This window comes from Canis lupus, chromosome 9, assembly GCF_011100685.1.
Source record: "Canis lupus familiaris isolate Mischka breed German Shepherd chromosome 9, alternate assembly UU_Cfam_GSD_1.0, whole genome shotgun sequence".
Taxonomy (NCBI): domain Eukaryota; kingdom Metazoa; phylum Chordata; class Mammalia; order Carnivora; family Canidae; genus Canis; species Canis lupus.
In genome coordinates this window covers 44,251,609-44,275,020 of record NC_049230.1, presented here as the reverse complement: position 1 = coordinate 44,275,020, position 23,412 = coordinate 44,251,609, and the positions used below count along the sequence as shown (strand labels likewise).

General features: G+C 38.3%; 1 protein-coding gene across 1 annotated transcript in view; it reads left to right on the top strand.

The window, feature by feature from the left end:
- The window catches only part of BLMH (bleomycin hydrolase), a 47,497-nt gene that overhangs the window by 15,039 nt on the left and 9,046 nt on the right, over positions 1 to 23,412 (top strand). The window contains exons 7-11 of the mRNA XM_038548410.1: positions 8,904 to 9,059; positions 9,958 to 10,116; positions 10,233 to 10,300; positions 12,126 to 12,243; positions 15,227 to 15,296. Coding sequence (XP_038404338.1) covers positions 8,904 to 9,059; positions 9,958 to 10,116; positions 10,233 to 10,300; positions 12,126 to 12,243; positions 15,227 to 15,296 — 571 coding nt within the window. The remainder of the gene's footprint in view (positions 1 to 8,903; positions 9,060 to 9,957; positions 10,117 to 10,232; positions 10,301 to 12,125; positions 12,244 to 15,226; positions 15,297 to 23,412) is intronic.

The following is a 23,412-nucleotide window of genomic DNA, read 5'->3' as shown; positions in this document are numbered from 1 at the left end:
GGTTGGAATGGGTCTTGTAGAGGAAAGGAGAATTGGCTTACATGTGGCCTGCAAGCCATGGTAGTGAGGTAACTATGACAGTATTAAAAAAAGAAAAAATCCCTCTGAGTGTTTTGAGAATGGATAGTAAAGCAGAGAGAGAAAGTAGGGAGGTGAGTTAGGGGGCTCTAGTGGTTATGTAATGAGAGGTTATAGTGATTTGGACCAGGCTGGTGACAGTGAGGATAGAGAGAAGTAAATACATTTTGGAGTGTATTTCTGAAGTGAAGTTGTCAGGACTTGCTAATATGGAAGGGACAGGTAAAAGGGAAGAATCTGGTGATGTCATGGTAGCTTGAGGTGGAGAGCTTGCAGATATGAAAGAAGGTCTTTTGGCAGTTAGGGAGTGTGAGGGAACCCGTGTGTGGAAAGGGCTAGCAAATGCAAATGAGAAAAATAATAAATACTAAGGTTTTAGAGAAGGGAAAGAACAGATGTGGTCTAAAGTAGTGCTTTCAAACTTTAATGTGCTTACCAGTTCCCTAGAGATCTTATTAAAATGCAGACTGATTCAGGTCTGGATAGAACTGGAAATGCAGATTTCTTACTGTTTCTTTGATTCAGACACCACTCTAGAAGTATCCTCAAAGTCATCATTTGACTATTAGTTATCAGCTCTCTATATGAGCTCATTTCCTTTAACATCACAGAAGGGCACATAGCTTTTAAGTATACTTTTTAATGTCTTGCCCTGCCTAAAAATATATGTAATGCCTCCAGAAAATATCTCCTCTGCCACAGGTAGGTGTTTTTATCTTATTTTTTTAATTAATTTATTTTAGAGAGGGTTGGGACTGGGAGAGGGAAAGGGAAAAAGAGTCTTAAGCAGGCAGAGCCCAACTTAGGGCTTGATCCCAGGATCCCGAGACCAGTCTGAGCTGAAACCAAGAGTTGGGTGCTTAGCTGACTGCAACACCCAGACACCCGTTGATTCTGTTTTTAATCATTGCCTTTCTTTCATTCTCCACTAGAAAGCAGTAGAGAGCTGTCTTCTCTGCTCTGCACATGAGCAGTCACCAAGGTCCCTACTCCTTCCCTCTTGTAACTAGCTTGTTTACTTCCACATTGAATTTTCTTTCTTCATAGTTCACCTGTTTTCTGTTACATTTTTGTGTCCGTATGACTTTTCTACTCTGTGATCAATAGGTCCATTTACCTTTGAGCTTAATTCCTTGGTCAGTAAGGAGCAGATGAATTTTTTTTTTTTAAGATTTTATTTATTTATTCATGAGAGACACAGAGAGGCAGGGACACAGGCAGAGGGAGAAGCAGGCTCCGTGCAGGGACTTGATTCCAGGACCCCAGGATCAGGCTCTGGGCTGAAGGCGGCGCTAAACCGCTGAGCCACCTGGGCTGCCCCAGGAGCAGATGATTTCTTAAGGGCACTGTAACTTTGTAACTTTTATAACAATAGTAGCAACTAGTATTTCTACAGTGCTTCAAATTTTATTGTACACTCTCTCAACAACCCAGTTTTGTAAATACAAATAAAGATTCCAAGATTCTGTCACTTCTGTAGTGGTTCCAAGCCCTGAAATCTTTTACCTTCACTAGTTTTACTCCATTACAAGTTGTTAGGTTATCTTTGAACTGCCTTTCCATTGTAACCCTTCCTCCATTCCATGTCTGCCTGTAGCCGACTTTAAGCTCTCACCCTTGTAAAGATTCATGACTCGCTCAGCTGTTGCCCCCACTTTACTCCCCCATCCCCCACGTCGGTCTCCCACTGAGCCAGGTGTATGGGAATTGACTCACAGCCACATCATTTGTCTTTGAGATCCACACATCCATTGCTTCCTGTTCCGTGCTTCATGCTTTCTGTGTCCTTTTTTCTTTTTCCATTCCTTTATTCACCATGTTAGATTTCAGCAAATCGTTGAAAATGAACAGATCTCTCTGGGAAAAGTATTTTTAGAGACCAATTACAATAGACCTTTCTTCATAAAATTAGACTTGAGAGGCAGAATTTTCTTTATAATTTACATTCTGCCTACTTATAGGCAATATAATAGGTAATAATATAGGCAACAAATACAAAATGAATATAAACTGGAAATAAGACTTTTGCCTTTCTGACCCCAGCTGCAGCTTTTTGATGCATTACAAGTTGGTCCTCATATTCACATTGTGAAGTTAGTTTCAACTTCCAGTAATTTTAATTAGCCAAGGATATAAAATCATAGAAGCCAGTTGACCACAAGAGGCAGCTATAGATGAGGCATATGGCAGCGGAGCTTCCCTTTTCTCCTCAAAGTGTGCGAGGGAAGGATCTCAGTGACTCCTTCACCAAGATCAATTTTTGGCATATTGCTGCCCTGCCCTCTTATATTTGGTCCACATCACAATTTTAAGACAATATCCTCTAATAGTCTATATTTAAAGGAATAATTACAAACTTTGGATTCTTCCAGGTTATTGTTATTATTGTCATTTTTTTATTTTTTATTTTATTTTATTGTCATTTTTAAAACTATATTCAGAATCAGCAGGGTCACCTTATTATTTGGTTGGGCAATTCAGAGGAAAGCAGACTCAGTTCCCAGGTGACATTAAGGAATAGATCTTTCTACCTTCAGCTTTCTAGCATATTGGAAAACCTATATTCCCTGGATGCACTCCCTTGACTCTGTTTTAATACTTTTTTATTGGATTGGTTCTGATGCTAAGTGTAATATAAAATCACAATTACGAGTAATTATCCAGTAAATATTTTTTTTTAACATATATACCTGATACTGTCCAGCTAGGCATTGGGGATTTAGCAGTCAACAATACAGACAGGAATTCCAGCCTTCGTATAGTTTACTTTCTAATAGAGATGAATAGAATAAGTAAAAAGTATAATATGCCAGAAGGTAAGTGCTATGAACAAAAATAAAGGAAAGATAGGAAGTGCTGGGATGGGGAATGGGTAATTTCAATTGAAGTCACAAATATATTTTCCTAAATGGGCTAATTGTGGCTTTACATATGTACTTATATTCTGAGGAATATGCTTTTAGTCTTAACTGTATTCAATTGTGTGTAATGACTTGTGTTCAATGTCTGGTATCTTTCTTTTGTTCTGAAAGCCAAATGTATCTCGTGAGAAGTAGGTGATGCTCCCAGGTTGACCACCAGAGAGCAGAATTGGCTGTCCAAAGCTCTCTTGTCAGTTTTGTACCTTTGAGAACAGGGAATGTTATTTTAGAACAGCAGATCCTCTTATCAAGAAGATATAGTATCAGGGACTCTGGAGATTATACTTTGGAAAATTTTTTTAAGTTAGAGCTCATTTAACTATTTTAGTTGGCTTCGAGCCCGGTACTCTTTCCAGAGTGTTACAAACTGACGTGAATGTGAATGGCTTTGGATAATTATAATCATGGTAAACAAATAATATAAAACAAAGCAACATGTCTCAAATTATGGTTTTACTAAAATTCTAGAAAAAAGGATGTCACTCTTACTTTCATTTATGCATTATAGGCATCTTTAATAAAATTTCAGATTTATAAAACATATGCAATAGGGCATAAGCATTTATCTTGCAGAAGGATTCACCATAGAATCCATTTAGATAGCAAAAATTTGAATTTCCACTAATGTATTTTTGGGGAGAAGGAGGAAATGATTTAACATTTTTTACTTTAGATAGAGCCAAATAGTAAGGTACTATGTAAATTATAGTGTAAAACATCTGTATTTATATTTAAAATGTATTTAAAAGTAAACAAATTCACCTAGTTGTCTTAATATCAATGGGCTTAGCTCTAGCCTTTCCTTTTTATTGGCCACTGTCTGGCAGAGCTTGATAAACCACCCTTGGTTGACTAAGAATTGATCAAAATGGTCTCACTGATATATGGCCATACACGTGTAACAAATACTAAGTTGATAGTACACATCATTTAACAGTGTGATGGTTACCAGAAGGAAGGGGATAAGAGGATGGGTTAAATAGGTGATGGGCATTAAGGAGTGTACTTGTCATGATGAGCACAGGATACTCTGTGGAAGTGTTGAATTAACTATATTGTACACCTGAAACTACTATTATGCTGTACATTAACTGGAATTAAAATAAAAGCTGTAAAAAAAAGTACACATCATTTAAGTTTATAAAACTTTCCTCATCAAAGCGTGTTCTAGCTGTACACTTTCATTGTCATTGTCTTGAGCATAGTTACCAATGACAGTGTCCTCCTCATGACAGATTCGTACGGTTGCCATATGTGACCTTGGTGCTGAGCAAATACAAATGATTTTCTAGTCCATGTGAATCCCAAACAACTCATTCATCCATGGTTAGAGTAGTTCAATTACAGTTGCTCATATGATGCCCTGCCTCTTCAGTAGTAGAAACCAACCTGAGAATGATACAGCCTTAAGAGAGAGGTGGTTTAAGGACCAACTGTTCAGGCCCATATAGTAAATACTGGTAAAGGAATATTCTCTCTTGGAAAACAGAACATAACAAAATGAAAGGCAAGCATAACCTCTTCCGTTGGTTAATCTGCTTCTATTAAGATGGTAGAATCCTGCTCTGTCTTCTATAATAACCCATGAATTAAGAATCTCTTTTTCCTTAATCATTGGCCTAATGTAACAAGCAGGCTTGTTCCTTGTTTTCTAGCTTTGGTTCAGAGCATAAATTTGAACCGTGGTATCAGGTTCCAGTCTCTCCCAAGTGTTTTGAGGCCTGAAATGCAGTGGGGATGATGAAGAGAAATAAATACATAGCAATTTCGGTTTTGATGATAAAATACAAATGCAAACTAAGCATTAGGAGATCTTACGAATGTGTTCCCTGATGGATGAGGAAGTCAGATAGGGACGAGGGTATCTAATAAATTTCCCTCAAGGTCAAACTGGAAAAGGTTCTGGCTTCTGAAATCAACCACTCAAGTACAGCTAAGGAGTACCCAAAACTAAGCTTTTAACGTGGTCTTTCAGAGTAAAAGTGATGGGTGAGGATGGGAGAGGCATAGATTATCTGGTGATTTCACTAGAACAAAGGTAGGAGCAGATATTTCTGAAGGGGAAGGACTAGAAAGTGAAAAAAGAATGTGGGTTCAGGTTAAGGACAGCAGGGTTCTCCAGAGTAGAATAGGTCCTAGGAGAAGGAGGGGAAAGAGAAGTGTTTCTTAGAGGCTATAGCTTTGTTTTGTTCTCTAAGCTTTTGCCTGCTTTTCGGGTACCTTTGGGATATGGCACAGGTCATCCTCTGAGTTAGTCATCTTCCTAGATTGAGACCACAGTGATGGAAAGAGCCCATAGAATTCGTAGGACATTATTTTAAAAATAAAATAGCTCCACTGCTTCCAGGAATGACTCTGCAACATAGGATAGGCTACCCTAATCGTATCCATATTTAGTACACCTTTTTTTAAAATTTAGAAGGACAAAGTTCAGAGATTTTCATTCTAACAGAGAATTTTCCAAAGTATAAGTTTCTAGTAGATGAAATGAGAAAAAAAAAAAAACCGGTGTTATTTTGGGAGCCATTGTTCTTCCCTTAACTGGAGGAAAACGAGAAATGTCCTTAATTATAAATGGAATTGATAGATGATGATTTCCTAGTATAATCAGCTTGTGACAGGTGTGAGTCCATGGTCCATTTGTCAGAAATGGCCTGGAGCTGGCATGTTTGACTTAACTATTACCGAGTTCTGGGATGTTGGAGTGTAGGAAAATATTGTCTATACCTGTGAATAAGGCCTCAACCATCAGAATGTTTTTAAAGAGAGCAGAAGCTGAGTTTGAACTGAATTCAAATTTCATGCCAGTTGCTAGAGAACTTTTGATTTAAGAAAACTGTTTTAATGTGGTTCTTCTAGGGCTTGTTGGGATATGTCTAAGACCTAGTTCCTGTCCGTACTGATTAAGTCTAGTGGTGGGGAAGACCTTAGAGAAACATAAATGGCTCTATGGAATCAAATGTTAAATTTTTATGCCAGGGGCAGCCCGGGTGGCTCAGCGGTTTAGCGCCACTTTCGGTCCAGGCCGTGATCCTGGAGTCCTGGGATCAAGTCCCACGTTGGGCTCCCTGTATGGAGCCTGCTTCTCCCTCTGCCTGTGTCTCTGCCTCTCTCTCGCTCTCTGTCTCTCTGTCTCTCGTGAATAAATAAATAAAATCTTTAAAAAAAAATTTTATGCCAGAAGTGTTCAAAGAATGGTTTGTGTGAGCTGGAATAATTAATGAAAACTGAAAACTTTCTGAGGGAAGAGTATTCTGTACTGAGCTATAAAGTATGGGAGTAGGATTGGGATCTCAGGAACAGAGGAAATAACAAAATTATGAAGGTGATAGTGAGTTGAGTGCATTCAGTGGACAGTAAAGAGACCCAGACAAGTCTGACTGGAGAGCAGGGTCCATGGTGGGAAATAATGTTTGGTGAAGTTACAAGGGGCCTTTAAAAACTGGGAAAGGCACATTAAAACCACATTGAGATTCAATTACATAACCATCAAAATGGCTAAAATTAAAAATAGAATGTCAGGTATTAGGAGGAATGAAGTACAATTGAAATTTCCTTACTTTTTTTTTTTTTTCTCTCATACTGGTGAATATATAAGTTCCTTCAACCATTTTGAGAACTGTTTGGATAAAAATGTCCATAGTAGCTTTATTCATACTAACCCAAACTGCAAACAACTCTCATGTCTCATGAACAGGAGAGTAGATAAACCATAATGTGTTTACACAGCGGAATACTACGGAGCAGTGAAGAATGGATTAGTAAGCCCACTCGTAGGCATTATGTCAACCAAAGAATCAGACACTAAAGAGAATATGCTGACTGATGAGTCACTGAACTCTAGCTCTGAAACTAATAATACACTATATGTTAATTAATTTAATTTAAATTTAAAAAAGAATGTGCTATATGAGTCCATTTATATGAACTTAAAGAAAGACAAAATTAATCATTGGTTATATAAGTTAAAATGCCACTTACCTTGGGGGAAGTGTTGGTTATTGATTGCAGAGGATCCAGGGAACCTCAGGAGTCTGGAAATGTTTCATATATTAATCTAAATGGTAGTTATATGAGTATAAGTGTATGTGAAAAGTTGAATAGAGTTGTATGTTTCAAATTAGTCCACTTTACATACCTACTGAATATGTTATGTCTTAGTAAAAAAGTGAGAATAATAAGTTTCAGAGTTTAGATTTGTTGTGGGAGGTAATACGGAAGCATTATGGAATCTTCAATAGGAAATGACTTGAAGAAACTAGTGCTTCTAAAATTATTCATCCTCTAATGATATGGAGACTAGAACAGTGTTCAGGTCAGCTATCATATCTAGATCAAATATAGTGCTAGATGTTATAGGAGAGACAAAATATCCATGACCTGGTCCTTATCCTTAAGAATTGAAGTCTTTTGGAGGAGACAAATTATTTGAAACCCAGAAAGTTACAGTGATAAATGCTTGATTTGTGGGGGTATGGAAATGCCACTGAAATCAGATCTGAGTTCAACTCCTAGTTCTGCCATTTATTAGTTTTCTGACTTCAGTCAAGTTATTTATTTCCTTGAATGTTGGTTTCCTTATCTGTAAAATAGGAATAATATCTACTACTTTTGTTGAAAAGATTCAGAGATGTGATATTCAAAGATTATAGTACAATGCAGTAGACATTTAGTAAATGTTCCCTTTTCTTAAACCCTGTACTTATACAGCGATACATATTTTTTTAAAACAATGTATCACCTTCATTTAGATCATGGTTCTTGCACTTATTTGCTATGTGGCCTTAGGCAGTTTACTTAATCTCTCAATCTTTTAGGAGGGAAAAATGGGAAGGGAGATTATACCTTAAGAGAGAGTTATGAGAATTAAAAGAACCTAGCGGATATGCAGTATCTAGCACAAAAGAAGCATGCTAAATAAATATAAGAACCATTTCTCTTGTATGTAATGGAGTATACAAATGTGTAGTACAGGGACACTTGGGTGGCTCAGTGGTTAAGTGTCTGCCTTCGGCTCAGGTTGTGATCCCAGAGTCCTAGGATCGAGTCCCACATTGGGCTCTCTGCATGGAGCCTGCTTCTCCCTCTGCCTGTGTCTCTGCCTCTCATGAATAAATAAATAAAATCTTAAAAAAAAATGTGTAGTACAAATAATGCAGGTAATAAGTGATGAAATTGAATCAGGGTAGTAACTGTGGGGTGGAAGAAGAAGCTGATCTTGTTATATTTTAAAAAGATACAGCAAATTTGATATAGCAGAAGAAGCCTTTCTATACTGTGACCTTTTATAAGGTATCTCTGTATGCCTCTATTTTTGTCTTTTTATAAGATGAAAATGATACAAAATATATCCTTGGATTGTAATGATGCTAACTTGAAGGTGTGACATCATTAAAAACTTTGGTAGGGTCTCAACCCAAAAAGTGGTATCTTCCCTTGAAAGTTATTCCAAGCTCCAACTGAAAAGTGAATGCCTTTTCTATGAGTGGAGACCCCGTCACAATCAAAGCAAAACCTAGATACCTAAAGGGAAGAAAATCCATTTATGATATGTGTCATTATTTGTCACTTGAAATATAATCAGCAGAGTAGCAACCCAGGTCTTGTTGGGTATCAGTGGTGAGTGGTTTCTTGACTAAAGTTTAATTTGCAGGGCAAATACTAAGTACTGAATATTAACATTTCAGAATTGTATTGTTCAGTGTTTATGAACTCACAAGTCAACTGATATCAAATCCTGGACCTCAACCTTCAAATTTCTGGAACAATATTAGATTTCCTGTGAAACTTCTAGCTTGATTTAGCTGCTAATTTCTAGTGTTTCCCAAGCTTGAGGAAAGCAAAGAGGTAAAAAGTAAGGCTTTTCCCCAGCCATTGCTCATTTGTCCTTCTCCTTTCTTCCAGATATTCCGAGTGGTGTGCATTTGTTTGGGTAATCCACCAGAGACATTCACCTGGGAGTATCGAGACAAAGATAAAAATTATCAGAGGATTGGTCCCATAACACCATTGGAGTTTTACAGGGAACATGTCAAGCCACTCTTCAATATGGAAAATAAGGTTGGAGACTGGCACTGGCAGCCACTGGCTATTTATTTTCAAATACCTGTTGACTACAAGGAAAGGTCTAAGATTCTTTGCTTGGTCATCAAACTAGACACTGAACAAACTTTTTTTTCCTTTCCTTTGAGGTATTTTATGTATGTAATGATAAAGTTGGTCATCTGAGGATCTGTCATCTTTCCCCATTGCTCCTCTTCGGAGACTTTTCTAACTAAAGGCCAGCGGTCAGTTTAATTCCCACACACTCCTCCAGTTTGGTCCCAGAATTATTCTAAGGTGCAAGCCAATGAAAGGAGATGAAGTGTTTCTCACCATGAGTTCCGAGCATCTCTGTACTGTGGGCCTCACTGGGGACTTTCTCATAGAAAGGAGCGCTGTCCTTAAAGCACTGTTCTCTTCAGGTTTTTCCTGTTCTCTTCAGGTCTTCTCCAGCTAACTAGCAAGATGATCAGAGCCTCTTACTCTATTGGCATTTCGACCCTCTTACAAGTGGCTTTGTTTTAGGAGTGGAAACTCAGCTTGGTTGCTGTGTTGCCAGGAGTTGAGCCTGTCTTGTAACGTGAGAGCAGGAGTCTTATAGTGACAGGATCTCTATCTTGCCATGTTCAGGGCATACAATTCGTCAGAATTAGTTTGGAGGTAGTTCTAGTAGGAAAAACAATTAGATGCAGCTCCCAAAGGGTGTCCCTTGCACTAACTAGGTTATGCAAAAATCTCTCTTCACATGACTTTGCCACCTTTTGTTTCTTTGTTATTTAACAAGGTATTTGTAGTGTTTTATTCTTGTAGGCAGAAGTGATGAGTTTGATGCCCATGTATGAATATAGAGGAAAGGTGTCTGCTTGTTTGACATTCCTGGTTTTATGTTCTAATCAACATGCGTTAATCTCAATAGATTTGTTTAGTGAATGACCCTCGGCCGCAGCACAAGTACAACAGAGTTTACACAGTGGACTACTTAAGCAATATGGTTGGCGGGAGAAAAACTCTCTATAACAACCAGCCCATTGACTTCTTGAAAAAGATGGTTGCTGCCTCCATCAAAGATGGAGAGGTTGGTGTCTTTTCTGGGTCTTCCTCATTGGGGTTAAAATTTCTTCTCTACTTATTTGATGTAATAGGCAGGCAGGATTTATGTTGACTCTTTTTTCTTCTTTCCTCTGTTTCTAGGCTGTGTGGTTTGGCTGTGATGTTGGAAAACACTTCAGTGGCAAGCTGGGCCTCAGTGACATGAATGTGTGAGTACAAGAGATTTAAAATAGAAAATCATCTGTGGGCTATTGCTGTTGGATTGCACTCTTGGTATGAAATGACTTAGCTGAGGTTCACCCAAAGATGAAGGTTGGCCTGAGGGCGGTTCTATCTTTTTCCATCTTTTTTTTTTTTAAGATTTTATTTATTTATTCATGAGAGACACAGAGAGAGAGAGAGAGAGAGAGGCAGAGACACAGGCCAAGGGAAAAGCAGGCTCCATGCAGGGAGCCCATTGTGGGCCTCGATCTCGGGACCCCAGGATCACACAAAGGTAGGCGCCAAACCGCTGAGCAACCCAGGGTTCCCCCCTATCTTTTCCATCTTGTAGAGTTTAAGGACTCACTGCATAAGCTCCACATATGTATATGCTCTAACCTGGGAAGTTAATATCATACTTCATATCTGAGTTGAAATTATTGCATGTTCCTAAAAAACTATCCTATATGAGAAAAGCACTTTCATTATTATTATTATTTTTTAAAGATTTCATTTATCTATTCATGAGAGACACAGAGAGAGAGAGGTGCAGAGACACAGGCAGAGAGAGAAGCAGGCTCCATGCAGGGAGCCCAATGTGGGACTCAGTCCCTAGTCCCCAGGATCATGCCTTGGGCCAAAGGCGGCGCTAAACCACTGAGCCACGAGGGCCGCTGAGAAAAGCACTTTTAAAAAAGAATTGATTACTGTGTAAATCTGCTCAGTACATTTGAGGTGCGATGAAAGGTTTTCTACACTTCTTGTTTGCTATTTCTTCCTTCTTAACTACTTCTCCTACTTTGATGCCTTATATATTTTGTCTTTATGGCAACTAGAACTAATTTACGTGCATACTTTAAAGCATGCCTCCTGTTTGCTTATGGCAGTGAAGGTTCATTTGCTAACTAAATCATACAGAATTCCCTATTATGCCCCTTTTGGTTTCTTATTGTTACTTTTAAGAAGTTGAGTAAATAATTTGACATTTAACAACAGAGAAGAGAAATCTGCTAAAAGAGAGAATTCATGATTTTTTAAACTTTGACAGATATTCTCTAATCTTTTTGACATTATTTAAATTTTACTGTCAGCAGTGGTCTAAAGGAGTTCAGAAACTGGGTGGTTCAGCTCAGAAGAGATTTTTTTTTTTTTAGAGTGGGAGGGGCTGGGAGGGGCAAAGGGAGAGAGAATCTTATGTAGGCTCCACACCCAGCATGAGACCAATGAGGGGCTCAATCTCCTGACCCTGAGATCATGACCTGAGCTGAACCACCTAGGCACCCCACAGAAGAGACCATTTTTAAAAGAGGTTACTTCAAAAAAATTTTTTTTTGAGGTTTTCTTGCCAAATGATCATCACAAACTTGTCAGCCTTTGAGATGGGAAATTTGTTGACTTCATATTTTCCTCAGTACTCTTGCCACACGTAGAGAATGGAATCCCATTGAAAGACCAAATTCTGGGATCCCTGGGTGGCTCAGCGGTTTAGCCCCTGCCTTTGGCCCAGGGCGTGATCTGGGGTCCCCAGATTGAGTCCCATGTCGGGCTCCCTGCATGGAGTCTGCTTCTCCCTCTGCCTGTGTCTCTGCTCACGCTCTCTCTCTCTCTTTCTCTCTGTGTCTCTCATGAATAAATAAATAAAATCTTAAAAAAAAAAAAAAGAAAAAAAAAGAAAGACCAAATTCTGCATGTGTACCATATTCTCTGAAGAGCCACAGCCCATATTTGGACTGTAGAACTCCTTCAGTTTCTTTTATGTTCCTTTTGCAACCAGAAGTCAGTTTTCCCCATGATTATACTGTCCTTATTTTGTACTACCATGCTTTTTTACAGCTATGATCATGAGTTAGTGTTTGGTGTCTCCTTGAAGAACATGAATAAAGCTGAGAGGCTGACTTTTGGTGAGTCACTTATGACCCACGCCATGACCTTCACCGCTGTCTCAGAGAAGGTATGACCCTCAGCATGCTTATTGCAGTGTTTGCCCAGATGGACCTACGTTCTTCTGTAGACTGTTATCCAACAGATCTTCATTCATGTGATTTCTGTTAAAAGTTAGCTTCCAGGCAAGACATTGTACATGCGTCACTTGGGGTTTGGCTGCATGCTCAGAGGTAATAAAAATAGGAACTTTCCATGAAGAGTAAAATTTGGGTCAAACGGGAGTAAGGAAGTAACAGCTTTTCTGTGACTTTGGAAGTTCTTGATTTGAAGAGAAAACCTGAGGGAAAAGATAAGTTCTATTTATAAGGAATTAAAATGTACCCTGAAAGTGTTCATATTTTGATGACTTACGTTTTCAGACTTACCTTCTTTTCATTTGTCATTCAGATTCTTCTGCAATAAAATGTCAATACAGTAATTTGTGGACTCCTTGCCCATTATAGGATTTATACAGAGCTATTCAGAAAATTGGATGTAAAGTATTTAGAATTTCCTATGAAATACTCTGAATAGTAGTATCGCTATTTCTGGAACCATGTATTGGAAACAATAACTGAAATTTTATCTTTCATAAATAAGCTTTCCCATTTCTAGGCTGTAGAGTATATATTTCACTCCTGTGCTCAGGGATCATGGGAAGAAAAGACTTAAAACTACTTTAATTCTTTACCAACACAAGCAAAAGTGTTCTTTTTCCAGCCAAATTACTGGATAGAAAGTTAAAGAGTAACTACCTTGATATTAGAAGCAAAGTGTTAGAAGGAACTTTTCATAAAATGCTATAAGAAATAGAACAAAATACCAAAGTAAGTAAAATACTAAAATACTTAAAATAAAATATTAAGTGGCTTTTATTTATTTATTTATTTTTAAGATTTTCTTTTCTTATTATTATTCATTTATTCATGAGAGAGACCGAGAGAGAGGCAGAGACATAGGCAGAGAGAGAAGCAGGCTCTCCACAGGGAGCCCGATGCAGGACTTGATCCAGGACCCTGGGATCACAACCCTAGCCAAAGGCAGATGGTCAACCAATCGCTGAGCTACCCAGGTGTCCCTTAAGTGGTTTATATTTATATATTTGGACCTACCATATTGTAAAATTCAGTGTATGTATAATATACTCAAATTATTTAGAGAATTATTAAAAAACAAAAATAAATGAAAAACCAGTATTTTCCAGGAGAGGTTCAGCTTTTTATCATTTTCCATCTCTATTATACTCCTAATTTTGAGAAATAAAAATCATACACACCATGTCATTTTCTCTGAAACTTCCATTCTTTGATTGGTATGGCTTATTAACGTGCCATTTTTTTCCTCAGGGAAATGGAGCTACTTTATGTGCTAATAGTATAGAGCTGAATTTATGTTATCATAACTGGAATTCTATATTGAGATCTCTCTGATCCCGCCACTTTGTGTTTTTGGCTACCAATACTAGTTTGTACTACATTTGAATAATTATGCAAAGGTAAATGGTAGTAGCTATATTCTAGGTTATTTTTCTTGGTTGCTGATTTCTTGGAATCTGTGTTGGAGGTCCAGGTATTATACCATATTTGTAGATGACACAGAGAACAGCTCTATCTAGGTCATGCAGGCAAAGGAAAGAAGAGGAATCAATTGCAGACTCATAGTAAATGACCTTAGGTGGTATAGATTCTAACGGTGATATTTAAAAGGAAAGTAAAAATGTACTACAATGGGGAAGTAGAAAACCAAAACAGACATCTGGTAGGCTAGCCCAAAATATATAGTTTAATTGTTGTTATTTTTTTTTTTTTAAGATTTTATTTATTCATAGAGACAGAGAGAGAGAGGCAGAGACACAGGCAGAGGGAGAAGCAGGCTCCATACAGGAAGCCTGATGTGGGACTCGATCCTGGGTCTCCAGGATCACACCCCAGGCTGCAGGCGACGCTAAACTGCTATGCCACCGGGGCTGCCCTAATTATTTGGTTTTGAAGGTACCCGGGGCCAAGATTAAGGGGTAGGACAGATAAGAGTGTTTGAAACTTGTTAGTTTGATAGTTGGCTATTTCTGAGACTGAAAATTATTGAGAGCTAAGAAAAGAGTAGAGTTAGATCCCATGTAGATGAGACTCATGCAGTTATATGCAAGTGGGAGTTGACAGATGAAATCATTAGGGGCCAGGGCTCTTCTCAAAGATTTGAGTTGTTTTGACATCAGCAAATGCCCTGGGTAAATGTAAAAGAAAAAAGTCTTTTCCCAAATGGAGCCTTCCTCTTGTCCCTTTCTGTGTTACTATAGTAAAGGTTATAAATGAAGGTTATCATGATAACTATCATTGTCCTTTTAAGAAGATTATAATTGAGTTTATTTTATTAATGAAGATAAAAGAGGGAGAACAATAGAAGAACTGTCTGGATTTTGTTTTATGAAAATAGTCTTTTTACTTTCGCTTTGCCATTTAATCTCTATTGTATTAAATTCCATATTTATGTAACTGAATCAATAAAAGCACACATTTGGGGAATATCATTACTTGGTTGCATTGAGTAGAAAATTAGACAGTATGATGAGAATGTGTTTGTTTTCTTTTAAAACTCTGACCAGGTCTTAGAGTCATTTCTAAGATGAATACAGTAGGAAGCCTTTACAGAGACTGCTGATTGGTTAAAAGCAAGGGTCCCTGGGTTCAGATGGTGTTGACCACTTTTAGTAATTTGATATTTCATATTGTCAGCTAAGTAGCACTTTAATATGTTTATTTTTAGCATCGAATATAAAGGAGAAAATAGTATTTGTTGTTAGGTTTATTGCATTTTTACTCCCAAGAGAGTTAAACGCCACTTTTATTAGATCCCCTTAGTTATAGTAAAGAATATATGGCCCTGATCATGTATATCATAGCTGTATAGAGAAGGCTATTTCTTCTGAGTGGCTGAAGAAGAGCTGAAACTATATGATACTTCAGCAGGAGGGATCTGTTTCAGACTATACACTGTTATCCACTCTTTTGCAGGATGATCAGGATGGTGCATTTGTGAAATGGAGAGTGGAGAATTCATGGGGTGAAGATCATGGCCACAAAGGTGAGCTTAGTCTAACAATGCTAACTCAGGGTGACTGGAGTTTTCACTACTCTCTGCCTCCTAAGAGATATGGGTAAAAGCTGCTCTGGTGTAGAGCATTTTTTTAGTAATTAATCCATTGCATAGACTATTGCACAGAAAACCTGAGGATCTCGTTTGCCCCCTTGATCTCTGACCGACATGGTATGCCTGAAACCCCCAAGTTGATTCTGAGACCAGTATGTGCTGGTCTTCATTGTAAATCATGCTGACCCTACCAAACCTCTTTGTACCAAAACCACTTGACCAGTGAGAAGGTTGAATTCCCTTTGCCAGGATGCTTTCCTATAATGCATCTGGTGTATTTTCATCTACTGCACAAACTCTCTAGAAAGTCAGAACCTTCTGAATGGGAGAATGGGATTGGCAAGAAACCTTAAGCATTTGTTGGAGTCTCCTTAGACGTTGTGAAGTCCAAAGACTTCTAATGGTTACCATTTAGAACTATTCTATTCTGACAAATCAATACCCAGGCAGAAGTCTTAAGGAGATTATAGTGATTGGGCTAAAAGCAAACAGTTGTGATATATGAGTCGTAGAAAAGTAAAAAAGGAATCCCTGGGTGGCGCAGCGGTTTGGCGCCTGCCTTTGGCCCAGGGCGCAATCCTGGAGACCCGGGATCGAATCCCATATCGGGCTCCCTGCATGGAGCCTGCTTCTCCCTCTGCCTGTGTCTCTGCCTCTCTCTCTCTCTCTGTGTGACTATCATGAATAAATAAATAAAATCTTAAAAAAAAAAAAAAGAAAAGTAAAAAAACACATATATAAGCAAAATGAAGAAAATAAAAATTTAAAGTAATCCTATCACCCAGAGATCACCATCAATTAACAGCTTAGGGTATATTCTTGCAAATTTTTGAGACCCTACTTTTCAAGACAGTTTTTCATAGTTTAGATAAAAGCCTTTTAAGGTTTTTTTTTTTTTTTTTGTATTGTTGGTTTTTTTAAAAAAGATTTTATGTATTTGTGCGTGCACGAGAGAGAAAGAGAGAGAGAGAGAAGGAGCAGAGGGAGGGGCCAAGGGACAGGAAAGGCAAACTCCCCACTAAGCAGGGAGCCTGATGTGGGACTTGATTCTGGGATTCCGGGATCATGACCTCAACCGAAGGCAGATGTTTGACTGACTGAGTCACCTGGGAGCTGCAAGGTGTTTTTATGCTTTAAGTTTTACAGTTTCTAACCCAAAGTGGCAACCACCATAGAGTATTATGCAAGTGAGCGTGTATATTCACTTGTGTTGGTGGTATTTTGTAGCAGCTCTTTCCTAGAGTCCATATTCTTAACATTTAGCCAGTGGATTCTGACTAGGAAAAATGCAATAACCACAGCTTACTAGACTAGCTAGAAGACTGAGAAGAAATAGGTAGGAAATTGAGTGAGATACCCAAACGTTTGGAATCAAACTTCATTATACATCCCACCAATCAAGAATCAGCCAGAAATTTCCTTACTAAAAAAGAAAAAGAAAATAGAGATCTCAGCAACTCTTTGTTACCTGTTTAGATAGTGGTTTCCCAGTTGTGTTTTTTAGTATTTCCAATGGTAAGAGGTAGAAGAGGAGGAGTGCAGAGGTTTGGGGGTGAACACATGGGACATCAGTCATTTTTATTTGAAAACTGCTATTTTAGAAATTGAGCTTTGAACTTGAGTATGCTGTGATTCAGCAGCACAGGCCAAAACCTGAAAGCCATATAATTTGTCATTCCCAGTCTTTTCATCTCCCCGTGATGTGATCCTTGTGAATTTTGGCTGACCATCCTTGGGATCTGCTGTGAAACTCAGCAGCTCAGTGTTTCTGTGTAAACAAATACAAGTGCTATTCGTGCATTTCTGTTCATCAGCAGTTGGGTGTACTTCTGTGATTTCTGCGATTGTTTTATGGTTATATGGTGCTTGTTATATTATGACTTAAAGTAAGGTATTTTTTAAAATTAGCGATTCCTTATATGATGAGTTTTAAGACAAATACACATTGGGATCAGGTGGAAAAGGTTAGAAAGCTTAACAAACCTAGCAGAAAGATTAAGATAACTCATGATATAGTTACATCTGCAAATTGGTAGTAAAGAAATGAATGCAAAGGGATAGCTTGCCTTGAATTGGAAGGATTTGATATTTGTAATATTTTATTTTATTATTTTATTTTATTAAAGATTTGTATTTATTCACGAGAGACACACAGAGAGAGGCAGAGACACAGGCAGAGAGAGAAGCAGGCTCCATGCAGGGAGCCTGATGTGGGACTCGATCCCGGGACCCCAGGATCACACCCTGGGCTGAAGGCAGGTGCTCAACCACTGAGCCACCTAGGCGTCCCAATATTTGTAACATTTTAAAACATAAGATATTGCTTCATATGCACTTCTGTAGCTTCTGTTTCATTTTTGGTCTAATTTGGTCCCTGTAATTGGGTTTGTTATCATAAAGGTTAATGCTTAGGAAATGGACTAAAGTTATGGTTTAGATGAGCCTGGATCTTTTGGCTTGCTTCTATGATATTTTTTCCATCTGTAACAGTCACTCGGTTTATAGATTAGTAGTATGTTTTTTGTTAGTCTCAGCCTGCCAATAACCAATGTTGTGGCTTGATCAGTCCTTGTGGTTTTTATTTGTTTGCAAGATGCCCTTCAGCAATAACCATCAGGAAATTTTGAAAAAATAAAGGTTTATTGCTTACAGAACCTGGAAATTACACAGCTCACCTGGAGCCAACACATCAGTGTTATAGGTAGACAGAGAGCATGCACATGCCTGGAGTTATCTTTTAATGGGAGTTGAGGGTGGGAGACGGGTTTCGTGGGCTCACTGTTTATTGGTGAATTTAAAACATAAGAGCAGGAACTTAAAGTGTGGGAAGAGAAGAAGCAAGTGGCCTAAATGGTCAGTTACCAAAATCAACTAGGATCTCCAAAACAAAGGAGCCTCAGTGGAAGGAGGTGGCCTGGCTCTTTATGTAGTCATGTGGCTGGCAGTGTGTTTATTTGAGATAGCCATCTCTGCAGTGGATGTCTTAGCAATCAAAGCTTAAGTCAGGCCCTTGCATTACAAAAAAAAAGAAAGAAAAACAATTCTCAGGTTTTACACTACACAGTTATATCCATTTAAGATAGAATAAACACTTGTTAAGTCAGGCAAATGTTCTGTTTGCAGTGTAAGTTATTGAACTTACTTTGAACCTAAATACTGTTTATTACTTTGAACCTAAATACCATTTATTTATTTATTTATTTATGAGAAAGAGCAAGAGAGCAAGGGGGAAGGGCAGAGGGAGAGAGAATCCCAAGCAGACTCTGCCAGCTTGAGAGCCAACTCGGGGCTCGATCCCAAGATCACAACCCCTGCCAAAACCAAGAGTTGGATGCTTAATGGCCTGCACCACCAAGATGTGCCCCTAAATACCTACTCTTAAAGAAGATTCTGGGCCACTTTGTTATTTCTTTTTCCCCAATCAACTGTACCCCTTTACTACTAAATAAAAATTTTATTTTTGCTAATTTAGTAATTCCATTATATTGAGAGAGCTGAGGTCTTATTCACCCTATAATCTGCCTGTAATCCTTCTTGGTGAAATCTTCAACTATCTAATGAAGATTAAACTAACTTTTTTGTTGTTCTTGAATAACTGAGCAAAGCATTTCAGTAGAGCAAAAAGATATGAGCTAATTGGGGGTAGGGGGTAGTTCTCAAAGCCAAAATAAATTATTTTCATGTATTTTTTAGTAATTTTTTTGGGGGGGAGGGCAGGCAAAGGGAGAGGGAGAGAAAATCTTAAGCAGGTTCCACACTTAACATGGAGCCCAACTCAGGGCTTGGGGTTTGATCTCATAACCCTGAGATCATGACTTGAGCCAATTAAGAGTCAGTGGCTTAACTGAGCCACCCAGGCCCCCCTTAGCAATGTTACTTTTTACTTAACAGTAAGGAAAGAAAGAAAACCGTATCTAACTTATTAATTAGCACACTTGGCCTGACCTTAGGAGAGTATGTGTAGTATGTTATTATGCTGGTGATACACATTCATCCCAGCAAGGCCCTCCTGTCTGTCATCCTGGTGGGCATTGACCAGCATATGTGAGGCAGAACCTCTGTGCTCTCTCAGGAGACAAAACAATCTTAAGCAGCATTGCTGGGATTGTTTCTGTAGATAACATTGTTAACCGTTTGTTTCTATTCTATTTCTGCCTGTTAAGATTGATGGTTTCTGAAAAAGCAGTGTAGATATAAACACAGCAGAGATAATTAGGCGTGCTGCCGTTGCCCTTTGCCCACTCCTGGCTTTGGTCTTCCCCATTGGTCATGTTCATGGCCTTTCTTGCCAGAGATGATGAAGTAAATCGAATAACCTGTTTACCAAAATGGACAAAAGTACCTTCTGACCCCAAGAGATGTAAAAGGAGAAATTAATTCTGGTCATACTGGGCCCCTTGGGTTACTTCCTTTTGGTGAAGTCCAGCATTCTTAGCTGAACTGAAATTGGACCACATGTCTAACATGTTGTTTTACCAACATGGCTTTCTTCTTTCACTTGCTTCTTAAAATACTTGGCTGTGCATTTTGTACATTAATGGATCACAACAAAATGGAGGGGCTCAGTCATTAAAGCATCTGACTCTTGATCTTGGGTTGTGAGTTCAAGCCCCACATTAGATATAAAGATTACTTTAAAAATTAGAATCTTAAAAAAAATTGATTTCACAACTGGATGAGGAAGAGACCTTGGGACTTGTTACATTGTCTTTCATTTTGAAAAGTCAGTAGGCTTATTTGTTAGAGTAAAATAGTTTGGTAAAACATTTAAGAATTTAAAAATAGAATAGCCTTTAGTGCTTCTCTCAGTTAGTAAGTCACTTGAAAAGAGTATACTGTAAACCAAAATAAGCTGCAGGTCATCTAGCTAATAAGTGATGGAGCCAGAATTATAATCCAGACAGTCTGATGCCAAGAGCCTGTTTTTTTAACCACTAAACTTTGCTTCCTCTCAGTTTCTCTGTCCTAACAGCATGTGGTCTACTCATGGAAACAACAAATCAGTTCATGATCTTTGGTGATCAGAAACTAGTGGTTGGGGGACATATAAAAGTATAAAGGATCTGGAGACATCATGTAAATGTGCCATGCCAGGGGAAGGGGCCCGAGGAGCACCATTATGGCTACGGATCTGAATGAGTAGGGAGGGATGGGATATCTTGTGAAGGTTTATGTTGAAATACAACAACACATTGTGCGTTGGGCAAGTAAAAAACTTTAACCACCTATAACTTCCCAGAATTATTGTGTCCATGCTGCTTTATATTTTTTTACCTTATTATCATGCATAATTTCAAGTATATATAAAGTAAACAGAATAGTATTAAGGAACCTCCCATGTGCCTGTCACCCAACTTCAATAACTATCAAATTCTGGCATGCATGTAATAAAGTGTTTCTGATAGTCAATAAATTGAATTCTTGAATGGTCTTCCTAGTGAACCAGTGTCATTATAGAACTTCTTTATGGTTGATTCACTTAATCATGAGATGTATTCTAGTTTTAAAGTCTGATACAGCAGAATTCTGAACATGGAATTATCATAGCAAAGTTCTCAATGTTCATTTAGTCTGGTTTCTTAATATGCTACATAATACAACCATTGAGTGAGGATAGGGAGAATATTATTTTCTAAATCTTTTCACTGTAGAAAAGAAAATATTTCTTTTTTTTCTTTAAGATTTTTTTTTTTTTAAGTAATCTGTATACCCAGCAAGGGGTTTGAACTCACAACCCCAAGATCAAGAGTCACATGTTGTACCAACTGAGCCAGCCAGGTGCCCCAGAAAATATTTTACTTACTTATTTTTAAGATTTTATTTATTTATTCATGAGAAACACAGAGAGGCAGAAACACAGGCGGAGGGAGAAGCAGGCTCCCCACAGGGAGCCTGATGTGGGACTCGATCTCAGGACTCCACGATCATGCCCCAAGCTGAAGGCAGATGCTCAACTGCTGAGCCACTCAGGCATCCTGAAAATATTTCTTTTAAAAATTTTGTCTCTCCTAGTTTTTATTTTGAACCAAAATTAGTTTTTCATTTTTCAAATTGCTTTTGTACCTTTCAGATGAACATCTAACATTTTTTTAAGGGGCGTCTGGGTGGGTTAGTTAAGTGTCTCCCTTCAGCTCAGGTCATGATCCCAGGGTCTTGGGGTTAAGCCCCAGGTCAGGCTCCCTGCTCAGCTGAGAGTCTGCTTCTCCCTCTCCCTCTTCCTGCCGCTCCCGCTGTTTGTGTGTGTGCATGCGTGTGCACGCACTGTCTCTATTTCTGTGTCAAATAAATAAATAAATCTTTACAATTGTTTTTAACCCATATTCTTCATCTTTTCTTACAAGTAGCCTCTCTGTTCCTGACTTCATTTTAGTGACATTTCCAGGCTTCTTTCTAAAAGAGAATGTCTTGATTTCCATCAAAGAGATGTTGTCATATTATATTAGAGATTTATCTGGAAAGAAATTTATTTGGCTGATTCAGGTTATATCTGGACTTCTGCTGCTTCCTGAAAACTAGCCTCACCAGCCAAACTATACCATATGATTTTGGAGATAGTATGTCCAAATCTAGGCAAAAAAATCATATCCTTCATCTAATGTTTATCGTGAAACCGAAAGAGACAGTTACTACTTTCTTGATTATAGATCCTGGACAATAACTTAACTTTGTATAGTTTCACATTTCTCTATCAGTAACATGGATAATTTCTATTTCTTTATGACGTCCTACAGTTTGTTTATAGCCATCAAATGAAATAATATATGAGTGCATATTTCAAACTGTATGCTGCATACATATGTATGTAACTCTGAAGAGTTTAAGGAGTATTCCATATTTTTCTCAGAGGTACTCAGTATATATAGTTCATAGCATCTTTATAAGAACTCAAAATTTGTTGATGCATTTGTATTTATTTTTCCTCATGGCATGGAGGTAGAGTAACTCAGGATAGGAGCATGGTTGTGTGGCTCAGTGGTTTAGCATCTCCCTTTAGCTCAAGGCATGATCCTGGGTTCCTGGGATCGAGTCCCACATCAGGCTCCCTCTGGGGAGCCTGCTTCTCCCTCTGCCTATGTCTCTGCCTCTCTCTCTGTGTTTTTCGTGAATAAATAAATAATTTGTAAAAAAATAAATAAATAAAAGAAAAAAGATTGTTCTCCAGAGAGTGAGTTTGCACATGCAAGTTGGGGGAGAGGCAGAGGGAGAGACTCTCAGGCATACTCCTCAAGCCCATCCCAAAGTTTAATGCCACAACCCATGAGATCATGACCTAAGCTGAAACCAAGAGTTGATCGCTTAACCAACTGAGCTATCCAGGTGCCCCGGGATTCAGATTTCTTAATTTGACAAAGACAGCTTCCCTAAAAATGTATATTACCTATAAAAGATAATGTAGTATATGCAGATCTGTTTGAGATTCAGTTTTGTACAAGTTACGTAAATTACAGGCAATATTGAGCTAAATATACTGAAATAAGAGAAAATTATACAAGCTAAAAGCAGAGGCTTCTAACTTTCTGGAAAGGGGCAAGGTACAAATTTGTTGTGTTGCCTCAGGGTTTTCATGTCTCTACCAGCTTGGGAAAAGTGCTGCTGTTACCAAATAGGAGTATCAGAGTTCTTTCTTCCATCTTTATTAACCAGAGAGCCTGCATGAATCGGGCTAAAAAAACAGTACATGTATGTGGAACAGAGGGAGTGTGCGTTCTCAGATTGCTTCTTCCTTATCAAAGTGTGTGACTAGGAAAGAGCTACCATTTGTGAGAGGGGACAAACAATGGCACAATAGCTCCTTTTGACCTGTAACAGGCCTCTGCTTTAGGGATAAATCTCCTCACATTCAACATAGAGTTTTGTGCATGTATTTGCTTTCTCCTGTAGAGAGGATCTACTGTTTTCACCTGATCATCTCCAAGGTGTATTTGCATTGATTTGAGAAGGATAAAGGTGAAGAAACATAGGATCTGGAGCCAGACCACCTGGGCCTGGCAATCCCACCTGTTGGCGGTCTGACCTTGGTCATGGTATTTAACCTACTTATACTGTACGT